At 45.4% G+C, this 12,308-nt stretch overlaps 1 protein-coding gene across 1 annotated transcript in view; it reads left to right on the top strand.

Annotated features, from left to right (window-relative positions):
* Positions 1-12,308, top strand: part of LOC135374164 (piezo-type mechanosensitive ion channel component-like) — a 123,867-nt gene that overhangs the window by 24,539 nt on the left and 87,020 nt on the right. Inside the window, exons 12-14 of the mRNA XM_064607177.1 lie at positions 2,037-2,180; positions 2,238-2,353; positions 9,393-9,529. Coding sequence (XP_064463247.1) covers positions 2,037-2,180; positions 2,238-2,353; positions 9,393-9,529 — 397 coding nt within the window. The remainder of the gene's footprint in view (positions 1-2,036; positions 2,181-2,237; positions 2,354-9,392; positions 9,530-12,308) is intronic.

The following is a 12,308-nucleotide window of genomic DNA, read 5'->3' on the forward strand; positions in this document are numbered from 1 at the left end:
TTTCCCTTCCGAAAACAGCTTACTTATTAAGTAAATGAGTAAGTAAAGGTTCGAACTCCCTGTGCGGGTGAGCCAGAATGACGTAAGCCGGGCCATAGCCTCCTATATACTAGACGTCTGCACTCTCAGAAGAAAGGGTGGAGACACCTTTTTGGACTTAATAGCTGTCGCATATGTTGTGCCTAAAAGGTTGCAAAGCTCTACCTGCTACCTACCAAAGATAGGGTTACCGCTAGGCTTACCGATAGGGTTACCCGGCTGGTCGCGGCGAAGCGCAAAAGGATGTAATTCATTGGTGGACATGGGAGTGAAAGAGCGTCCTTTTGCGCTTCACCGCGACCAGCCGGGACAAAAATACGTAAACCGAAACCAATTAATTACTGCAACAAATGACCCGCTTCGGTTGCAGATTTTTCTCTAAAAGGTATCTACTGAAGGTCCAGGAAGGGGTAGTACCCATTTTAATGCCGACGGCGCCCTGCTTTAAAAGTTAGCTTTTTTTTCACGAAACTCATTTGATTTTTATTTACATAATGAGCGCCTCCCGCTCTTTCACGCGGTGCGCATCTTGTAGGCGGTATTGGACAGATACTTGTAAAAAAGAAAGTTATTCGATTGGTGCACCGGTTCGCGAATTATTTAGCCCGGGGATTTAACTGAGACACCCGCTATAGTATATCGGAGGCTATGGCCGGGCTAGGCTATGGAGCGCAGCTCAGGTGACTGTCTCCGAGGTCGTCTGCTTCGCGTTCGATCCGCAAGATACTAAGTGAAGAGACCTCGGTAAATACTCCGACTTCCGCTTACCAGTGTCAGTGCTGCCATTATCATGTTTCGTGGAACACGGTGTTAGGCACCTGTCTGTACAAACATGTACGACGTTAACCAGCATTCCACGAGCCGATCTCAGGCCTATCCGCGACCTGCGGACGCCATCACTCCCGTCCGGCGGCCGGACGCCAAGGTCTCTCTGCCGCTCCTCGATTGGCCTCGTCCGCGTCAGAGGGTGCTCGCTGATTGGCCTTGACTGAGTGACGTTTGCAGAGAGGGAATTCCGGAATGCTCTCACCATCCGTTGTATGCCCTTGCCATGCATCGCATCAAATTTCACAGAAAGAACTCCACTAATTCGTTTCGGATTTTGTCGGTGATGAACGAGGAGTAAAATGAAAGTGTAATCTCTGAATCGACCGCGACGGATGCGATAGTCCCTTTAAGGGATTGCAATCTGCGTATCTCATATTGTGCTCTCTCAATTTAGTATTCCGCATATGGCACAGCGGCGACGCCGGATAGCCGTGGTTGTTAGCCATACTGTTCAGCTGGAATTCACTTTAGACGTGCTGAAAGCGGCCCAAATTGGCACGATTAATGCATCGCCTTTATTTATGCGTAGCTTTTATGCGCACCGATGGAACAGGATGTCAAGTTGACCACTTACAACTAGGAAATCACAAGACTACACGGGACAGTTGGCCAAAGCAAGCTCGCATCATCACAGCACGGCTAGAGTCACTAAATAGGAATCAGAGTAGCGACACTGACTCACGCCGGCGAGCAAGACCGCCATCTTGGATCCGGCGCGGCTGCGTCGCCTAGCAATGGGACGCGAATCTCCCCCTTCTCCACCGGAGAAGTGCGTGCAGTCGAGCCAGCTCGCAACCACGGTGCTGGCAACCCAGGAAACCGGTTTTGGATGGAGCGGACACAACATGGACGGCGCGTTCTTGGAACGAGAACCCACGTGACACGATCGGCCCTATCGAGGACACCGAACGGCGGCTCCGGCGCGGAAAAGGAATGCGATACTCTGTACCCCTATTTAGTGACTCTAAGCACGGCTAGGCGGCACACATTGCATATGCACTGTTTGTAAATACGCTCGTAAATACGATTATTGTAGTCGAGTCCTAGACTTGACGGAAACAAAGCACTATTGTTATTGCGAATGTGGCTCACATGGTAAGCCGCCAGCTACTACGAAAAATGCTTCTTTTTCGGTAGCACACCGTTAAATAAATGGCCTTTCGATGCAGACAACATGACTTGGGACTGGAGAAGTATTCGACATACGATACCTTTGTAGCTCTCTTGGTTCCCACATCGATTTTGATCATCACCATATGGCAGCTCAACTGGTTCCATGAGGATTTCCTCAAGGCCAACAGAGAGACATGCACGTAAGACAACGGCCGGCAATTTGTCTGAATGTGGTTTCAAATCAAGCACTTGTACAGCAGAAAGCCGCATCGGTCCGAAAAACATGTAGCGGAAGATCCATGCGAAATACGGGGCAGCAATACGAACAATTTTAACGGCTCATCAATTGATCTGTTTCCTCGTGCAATCTGTGGTAAGTTTGGATTCCTTCCTGTTGTTTTTGTTTTTATTTTATTCCATGTTAGCGTCATGAAGCAACTGTAGAAATGAGCGGCGTAAGAGGCGTGGACAAAGGGAGGGGAGACAGGAGCTAGGAAGGAGGGGGGACATGGGGGGGGGTTAGTGTCCGTCCTGGGCCGACGGGTGTTGTTTCCAATGCAGCCCCCGATAGACGGATGATCTCCGATGAATAGAATGATTGGCCATTGTGTAGGGTACACCACTAGAGGGCGCTACGAGCGACGCTTCACCACTGGGGGCCGCTGCTGTCGCATTCCGCAGATGACGTCACTGCTCCTTCGGGGAGCATGGTGAGAGATAGCGGGAGGCATGAGATGGCGATGCGAAATAGAGCGTCCTTGTGCAAGGCTGTGGGGGCGCTGCGAGCGATAGGACAGCCACTCTCGGCGGCGGCTCTCCACAGGGTTGCTATGGCCTCGTGACCGCGATAGGCAGCGTCGGCGGCAAAGGGTTTTGGGTCCAGCGTTGTGTACCAGCCTTTGAGAGAGTTTATATTAATCTCACTCCGTTTATTGTTCAACTGATGGTTGTTGTTTGAGAGCTCAATTGCTATGCTGTGAGATTGGTGTGTACGGCAAGCATACGGCATACGACAATATAAATAAATTAATATAAACAAAAGGACGTACACCATAAATTACGCCACATTATTCTTCCCGTGCGAACCAGTCCGTTCACAAACAGCCGTGTGCATCCCGTCGTGTATATAGACTTAGATACTTTCCTTTTAATTGTCTAATAACGCTTTTGCGACTCGAGCGCGTATGTTAGATGGCTCCAGACTCGCGCAATATTATTTTGGTGATGGTGTATATATTCAGACGAGAGTGGAGGAAAGTTGTTCCCTATTTGCTTTGTGTATTTATTCACTTCATTATATCATTCTCACATACTAGTTTAAATTTAATTAGCGGTTAGTAATACTACAGTATAAGCAATTTAGAACACTATAGTGCTGTAAGTTATATTGTAGGCACCTTATGGCTGCAGAATCACTGGGTGGATATCAGTAAAATTTTAGTGCCTTCCTTTCTGTGGTGGTCACTGTCACTAATAGCGTCGTGGCAATTCCAATGTAAACAGTCATTTGCTATATTGGAAAGTGAGTAATTATAGTCAAAAGAGTCTCACTAAACATGATACCTTCTACAGTACCATCTGTGATTCTTAAATGTCAGTATGACAAGGTACGAAGAAATGTTAAAGTGCATGCCAACTGGTCCCTGACTTTCTGCCGAGAGTCGGCCGTCGGCCAATTTCAATTGGGAGAGTCTACGTGACTGTCTCAATCTTATGTAATATGTGCACTCGCGGGAACTGAGCAACAATAAGGCAGATGACATGTCGACAAGTTGCAAACCGCTGTTCCTTCTTGCACATTTGTCATGCTCATCTAGGTATTTTTGAAATAACTTATTGTGGCTCATGTTACACCGGTGTGTCCATGACCCCATACTGACTCAGATTTAGACTCGATATCTAGTGTTGCACATCAGTTTCCAGCACGATGAATATAAAAGATGTGGAGATGTTTAAGAAATTTCAAAAATACCTAGATGAGCATGACAAATGTGCAAGATGGAACACAGATTTGCAACCTGTTGACATGTCATCTGCCTCATGTTTGAAAAATTTCAAAAAGCAAGGTGTACATGACCCACAGACATGACTGTTGCAACTGCAATAATCGTCATGCTTTCCCTGTAAATGTGTTTGATTGCACATATCTGCATTTGTGTAGTTAAATTATGTTACCAGAGGCAAACCCAAGACCCGTTTTGTTTTTTTGTTTCTTTTTCGGAGTGTGTGTACATGGGGGGATGTGGAAGAACTTGCTTTGGATAACATGCACTTCGTTAACATTTCTTCATACCTTGTCACACTGACATTTAGGAATCAGAGATAGTATTGTAGAAGGTATCATGTTTATTAAGACTTTTTTGACTATAATCACTCACTTTCCAATATAGCAGATGACTGTTTACATTGGAATTGCCACAACGCTTAACCAATTCCCTATTAGTGACAGTGACCACCATAGAAAGGAACGCACTAAAATTTTACTGATATCCACCCAGTGATTCTGCAACCATAAGATGCTTACAATATATCTTACACCACTGTAGTGTCCTAAATTGCTTATACTGCAGTACTACTAACCGCTAATTAAATTTAAACTAGTATGTGAGATTGATATTATGAAGTGAATAAATATATAAAGCAAATAGGGAACAACTTTCCTCCACTCGTGTCTGAACATATGCACTATCACCAAAATAATATTGCGCAAATCTGGAACCTTCTAATATACGCGTTCGAGTCGCAAAAGCGTTATTAGGCAATTAAGAGGAAAGTATCTAAGTCTAATATATACACGACGGGATGCACACGGCTGTTTGTGAACGAACTGGTTTCCGAAAGTGCGTTTATAATGTAAAGTGTAGCAACACGGAAAGAATAATGTGGCATAATTTATCACGCACGTCCTTTTGTTTATATTAACGATGAAAGTCACTGAAAAGGTTAGCCAGCTCTAGGACTCGAACCCACATCTTCTGGATTACTGGTCCAAGGCTCTACCTTGTTCCTTTTGTTTATATTAATTTATTTATATTGTCGTATGCCGTATGCTTGCCGTACACATCAATCTCACAGCATAGCAATTGAGCTCTCAAACAACAACCATCAATTGAACAATAAACGGAGAGAGATTAATATAAACTCGCTCAAAGACTGGTACACAACGCTGGACCCAAAACCCTTTGCCGCCGACGCCGCGTATCGCGGTCACGAGGCCATAACAACGCTGTGGAGAGCCGCCGCCGAGAGTGGCTGTCCTATCGCTCGCAGCGCCCCCACAGCCTTGCACAGGGGCGCTCTATTTCGCATCGCCATCTCATGCCTCCCGCTATCTCTCACCATGCTCCCCGAAGGAGCAATGACGTCATCCGCGGAATGCGACAGCAGCGGCCCCCAGTGGTGAAGCGTCGCTCGTAGCGCCCTCTAGTTGTGTACCCTACACAATGGCTAATCCTTCTATTCATCGGAGATAATCCGTCTATTGGGGGCTGCATTGGAAACAACACCCGAAAACTCACATTCTTAAAAGCGAACTTCACCTCATAGCACGCTCCTAGCCAACCATCATGCCGAATTAGATCGTTCTCGCCCCTGATTTGTTGAAAATGGGGGGTGTACGCCCTTTTTGTGGTGCTTTGGCAGCACATAAGCGTTACCAAAGGGGCGTACTCCTACACTCTTAAAAATGAACTTCACCGCATAGCACGCTCCTAGCCAACCATCATCTCGAATGATATCGTTATCTGCCCTGATTTGTTGAAAATGGGAGGCGTACGCCTTTGTGTGACACTTATGCTGTTCATAATTGTCACAAAAAAGGCGTACGCCTCCCGTTTTCAACAAATCAGGACAGATAACGATATCATTCGAGATGATGGCTGGCTAGGAGCGTGCTATGCGGTGAAGTTCATTTTTAAGAGTGTAGGTCCTCCAAGGTCCGGTTTCCAAAGAATCAGCTGCGAGAATGATCTAATTCGGGATGGTGGTTGGCTAGGATCGTGCTGTGAAGTGAAGTTCGTTTTTAGGAATGCAGGGAAAACTAAACTTTCAGTGTGGTGTAGCTGGTTACTCGACAGGGTGTCCCAGAAAACATGTCATTGAATTATAATAAAAAAGCTACACCACCTAGAGTCATGCGGTCAATGGCATTTGTTCTTACTGGGTTTTTGCCACCTCCTCATGTGAATGTCATGTAACGTAAGTTTAATTATGTAAATTTTTGCGAGCTTAAGTCGTAAATTTGCCTAGTAAAGGTCGCTTTTTTACCCCACCAATGTGAAGAGCGTGTCTAATTTAGTCAAATTAATGATCATTGACAGGGATATTCAGGAGCTATCCCGCCTGAAAAAATAGCCGAACATCATGCTCTACGGAGGTCGCACCGAATAGCGCACGATGAATTTTTCAGCGCAATCTTTGTCAGTCCGACGAAAGGAGGTTGGAAACCCAGCCCTCCCCGAAATCGCAGTAAGAGATAAAAGAGGCACGGCTTATCACGTCCGACTCTCGCTGGGATAATGCATTCCCTCTCCCAATTTTAGGAACAGTTACTTTTTCTACTATCACTCTGTGGGCTGGCTTCAGAACCTCCTTTCATCGCACTGAGAGTGATTGCGCTCAAAAAGCCTTCGCGCGCTATGGTCCGGTGCTCAGAAAAGCACGATATTCGCCTATTTTTTCCGATGGGATAGCTCGTGAATATCACTGTGAATTATCGTGAATTAGAGTAAATTCGGCACGCTCTTCATATTGGCGGGGTAAAAAAGTAACCTTTGCTTGGCAAATTTCCGAGGTCAGTTCGCAAATATTTACATAATTAAGCTTGGAGTACATGACATTCACATTAGGAGGTGGCAAAAACCTAATAATAACAAATGTCATTGACCGCATGACTGTAGGTGCTGTAGTTTTTTTATTACAATTCAATGACACGTTTTCTGACACACCATGTATATACAGCACATCTAAAAGCAGCACACTAGATGGAGGCGAAAAGGACTCCACGGGATGGGGCTGAAAGAACTTTCGTCCACGTCTAGTGTGCTGCTTTGAGATATTTTGGCCAGCGAAAACCTCAGACAGTACAGCCGGTGGTGGGATTCGAACTTACTACCTCTCAGTGTACAGCACGATCTTGGAGTAACCATCAACGTGCGGATGCTTGTATCCAATCTGTCATGCACCTAGTTTTGGAATCCTAGGAACGTCAGACAGGTCCACTATATACGGCGATACAGCACTGTGAGGGGGATATGTGATAAGGATGGTGATGAAGCGAGGACAGCTTTTTTTTTTAAATGTTATGACAACCCTCGGTTTAGCCAGCCTACCACACCAAATACAATTGAGGAAATACGACATACCTCGAGCCACTGGGTTTCAGTTTTCACTTTGTTCAGATTTAGAATTTGTTTGGCAACGCGGTTCAATCCGTTACGTAAGCCGTAGTTCCAGTCTCTCAAAAATGCGTATTACGTCTGAACCGTTTCGCGAACCGGTAACCGCCTAATGTTTTTCGCTTCACTTCCGGTTCGATTCAACGCGAGAAAAACTTATTTCGATTTGGTTGAGTTCCGGTTCAGCGAAAACTACGGCACAGACGCAACAACGTCCCTTCGTGTTCCCTAGTCTCGGGGTTTTACATTATGCATCAAGTTCACCAGCTCGCTTGCTTCTTAGACTGTTCCGTAGCCTTCCTCTTGTCGAGTAGCTTCTTAATTTCCATAAAATACACCATGTACGCAAGGAACCACTGTTGACGGAAGTTAGCGGTTAATTCTTCCAAAAATTTCCATTTTTTTCATTTCTGGATATGCATTACCTACTATTTGCAAATTACACTAACGTTGTTCTTGAGCGTATCAAAACTTGGGCAGACACGAATCGCTTAAGCATTAATGTAAATAAGACTCATGGAATTTTATACAGGCAGAAAAACAAACCTCTAAATTATCCTTTGAGGGTTAACTTAGATGGTCAGCAAATTGAGATAGTGAATAAAGTAAAAGTGTTAGGTGTGATCTTTTCTGAAAAGCTAACATGGGATAATCATGTCGCGTACATAAAAACTAAAATTTCTAAAGGCATTAGAATAGTCAGCGTCTATAGGCACGTGCCACCAAAATTCGTCAAAATCATAATATACAGAACGCTAATTGAATCTTACTTTAGCTACTGCCATTTGGTGTGGGGTACTACTTCCAATAATAACCTTCAAGGCTTATTGACTCTACAAAAGCGTGCAGTCAGATTACCTGCAGGTGCACCACACCTATCCCACACAACAGGCATTTTCAGAGATCTCCAGATTATAAGGATAGATAGTTTCTATCGTTATATTCTTTCGAGGACATACATCTCTGCAGTCAGACACTACATTATTTGGTCTACAGCCACAGCTGAATTTGAAGAACGCGCTACAGCCTACTGGGTTGTTCCTAGGTCACGAACTCGATACGGCGACCAATCGTTACCTTTTAACATTGCTGTAACTTTGAATGAGTATTTGGGGAAAGGTATTGATTTAGTGCAGTTGTCCCGTGTCTCACTGAGGGACCTTTTTGTTAGTTCACCTGTTAGTCTAAATTGATACTTTGTCACATCCAATAGCTGTATGTAATTTGTGATTTGATAGTGTGGTGTAATTCTTTTTTCTTTGTCTTTTTCGATTGTATGCTGTGCCTCTGCTGCCCTGAGTGTTCACTGAGGCTGTCAAGCAGCACATGTTGCTGCTTTTTGGCCGCCCCCTGTACCGCTTGTGGTATAATAAAATGAAATGGAATGAAAAATTGGTTACCACGGGTGATGCTTGCCAGACTGATGTCTCGAAGAACACTTAATTTTGATGATGATGAGCGGCCTCTTTAATCCTGGCTGCCTTTCCTTCCTTTTTTCTTGAAAAACGTACGCCCCCCTGGCACCCAATGCTCTACCCAATTAATTACGACGTGGTGAAAATATAATGATGAGATTTACAGTGAGTACCGAAGTCCTTCCAGAACGGAGAAGGTTTGTGTTTATCCTCGTCAGCCTGTAAGAATACTAAGCAGCGCCAAGTAACGGGGGGCAGTTGTGGATAGTAATTGGGAAATGTTTTTCTTTTCTTTCTCCATTTTTTCATTTGTAATGTGACCGCGACCTATTATTTTACTTATATTCTGCATTCCACCGAAACGTACTGAATCGATTGTTTATCAGCTATGGTCGAGGCTACGGTGGATCGCCGGTGACGGTCAGGCGGGGTTGAGTTCTTTCTTAGCCAAATACGGCCGGTTTCCCCGCACCCTCTATAAGAAAGTGTTGAATCTCAGTTGGCGCATACTGGATAGAATTAATGTCGTGGCCTGTATACGGGAATGGCTTAAGCCTTAGTCGATACGAACAATTAGTAGCTCAACTTTTTCGTCCGACAGGTTTCTTGCGTCGTAGGATATGCACGGATAGACTTCGCAAGTTCCTGAATGATGCCAAAGAAGTCTCATGGCGGATACTCGAGATCCACGCCTACAAGATCGTCTTCTTTTCCGTCACATACGTATCTGTTTACGATGTAAGACTATATTTTGCGCAAAATCAACAATCAAAGTAATCAACTTGAAAGTAAATGGCTACTCTAAAATGAAACGCATGGCCTCGGGTCTTACAAGCCACCTTAAACGATACAACGTTGCACATGCTGGGGCTTCTTATCATACTCGGGTCTCCCTTCAAATCCGTGTTCTCATGTTCGTCTAGGGGGTGGACAACAGCGTGAGTCTACACTTTCTTTGTACGAAACGAGCAGTCAGCATTTCTGAAACGTGACTTGTCCGAACACTGTGTATCGTCTCGCGATGAACAGTTAGCGATCAGAGTTTATATGGCGATCGGTCCATATGTACTGAAGCACCTTGGACACGTCGAATATCCGTACACTGCAAGTAACGCCCAGGACACATTTGCGCATTTAATTTATTTCCCCCTGAACGAATCACTGGACTAACTGTGGCAACAATTTCTTTACCTCAGCATGTCCATTTGCATACAGATTTTAGTCGCTGCTTCACATATGTGTGATGAAACGCAAGAGAATAGGGAAATTTTCTCCATGCATGACGGTGATCCAATAAATGCTGCGAAGAAAAAAAAAAGAAAACAAAGAGATTAAGTCTATATAGCGTAACATTGGAAAAATCTATTTACTGACTAGAGCTTCAACGTTGCGCAACACAGTTGTTCAACAGAGCGCAACGTTGAAGTTCAGGTTACACATACAGGGTGTCCCAGAAAACGTGTCATTGAATTATAATTAAAAAAAACTACACCTAGAGTCATGGGGTCAACGGCATTTGTTCTTACTAGGTTTATGTCACCTACTGATGTGAATGTCGTGTAACGTAAGCTTAATTATGTAAATTTTGCGAGCTTAAGTAGGAAATTTGCCAAGTAAATGTCACTTTTTTACCCCACCAATGTGAAGAGCGTATCTAATTTACTCAAATTAATGGGATTGACATGGATATTCAGGAGCTATGCCATCCGAAAAAATAGCCGAACATCATGCTCTACGGAGCTCCGAGCTAGCGCGCGATGAATTTTTGAGCGCAATCTTTGTGAGTCCGACGAAAGGAGGTTGGAAACCCAGCCCACCCCGGCATCGCAGAAAGAGATAACACAGGCATGACTTATCGCGTCCCTACTTTCGCTGGGATAATGCTTCGCTTTCCTAATTTTAGGAACTGTTACTTTTTCTACTATCACTCTGTGGGCTGGCTTTGGAACCTGCGTTCGTCGGTGTGAGAGCGACTGCGCTCAAAAAGTCATCGCGCGTTATGGTCCGCTGCTCCGAAAAGCATGACGTTCGGCTATTTTTTCTCATGGGATAGCTCGTGAATATCACTGTCGATTATCATGAATTTGAGTGAATTCGACACGCTCTTCATATTGATGGAGTAAAAAAGTGACCTTTACTTTGCAAATTTCCGACTTCAGTTCGCAAATATTTACATAATTAAACTTAAGATACATGGCACTCACATCAGGAGGTGGCAAAAACCTAATAAGAACAAATGCAGTTGAGCGCATGATTCTAGGTGGTGTAGTTTTTTTACTACAATTCAATGACATATTTTCTGGGACATCCTGTATATCACCTGAATAACGCTGAAGAATGACGAATCACTTTCTCACGTGATGAGTCATCTCACGTTGACATCATTATTCATTCCATGTTTGCAGCCATTAAACGTTCGTTGTTTATGAACTGAGCTGTTCGAAATGCTCTGTTCGAAGGCTATGTTCGAAGGCTATGTTCGAAATGCTCTGCGCTGTGCGAGAAAAAAGGTGACTATAGGTATAGTCACCTTCTTTCTCCGAACAACTTCGGTACCGTGATGCCAATTTTTCGGTACCTAGTCTGCACTAGAGCACTGCATGGGCCGAATTTTCAGGCCCAGGCCCGGCTCCTACGGCCTACGCCCGCCCCGGGCCCGACGTCTTCTATAGATTTCCAGCCAAGGCCCGACTCCGCCGACACGGGCCCAGCCCGTACCCGACTGTTTCCATGTTGAGGCCCGGACCCAACCCGCCTCTGCTCTGTGTTCTCGAGGCCCCGGAGGCGTATTTAGATTTACTAAAGAGCACAGCGCAGCGACGAAAAGGGTGCAGCTAATTGGTGGACAGTGAGGAGGTACTCTCGCTGTGTTTCTAGGGAGTGTGTTTCTGTAGGAGGCTGTGTTTCTCTGCCGTCAAGCCGCTCTGTGCTTGGTGCTTGCTTGCTTGGGAAGGCAGCGCGCGGCGGCGCGTGGACGATACGTATGTACCTTGCGGTTCAAGTAGACTCATTTCCGCTCTATTGCGCATGCACCGGTGTTACTTCCTCTTTGTCGAACTCTCACGCGAATGAAATATGTGTGACCACCTAACCTAACTGACCCTCGTGACTGACTCTCACGGGAACGAAATCCCAACACCTAACCTAAGTAACCGTCGTGCCGGACTCCCAGCGCGCCCGCCACACCAATCGTCCCCAAATGTGTGTGAGTGCACGTGTGAAATCCAGACCCATTACACGAAATAAGCATGACCACATATAAAAAAGTGACAGTTCTCAGGTAGAATACCATGATATCTTATACCCAATGAAAAACAAAATGACACGTAAATTCAGCTGTCCAGTCCCGTGAAATATGTTCGCGTACATACCTGACCATGGCCGGCGTTATCAAGCCCGTACCCGGCCGGGGCCTGGTGACTGAAGCCCGGCCCTGGCCGCATAAAAAGCGCAAATCCCGGCCCGGCCCGTTCCGGCGGGGCTCCGGCTTGCAGGCAAGCCCGGGCCCGTGCAGTGC

Source organism: Ornithodoros turicata, unplaced genomic scaffold (assembly GCF_037126465.1).
Source record: "Ornithodoros turicata isolate Travis unplaced genomic scaffold, ASM3712646v1 Chromosome45, whole genome shotgun sequence".
Lineage (NCBI taxonomy): Eukaryota > Metazoa > Arthropoda > Arachnida > Ixodida > Argasidae > Ornithodoros > Ornithodoros turicata.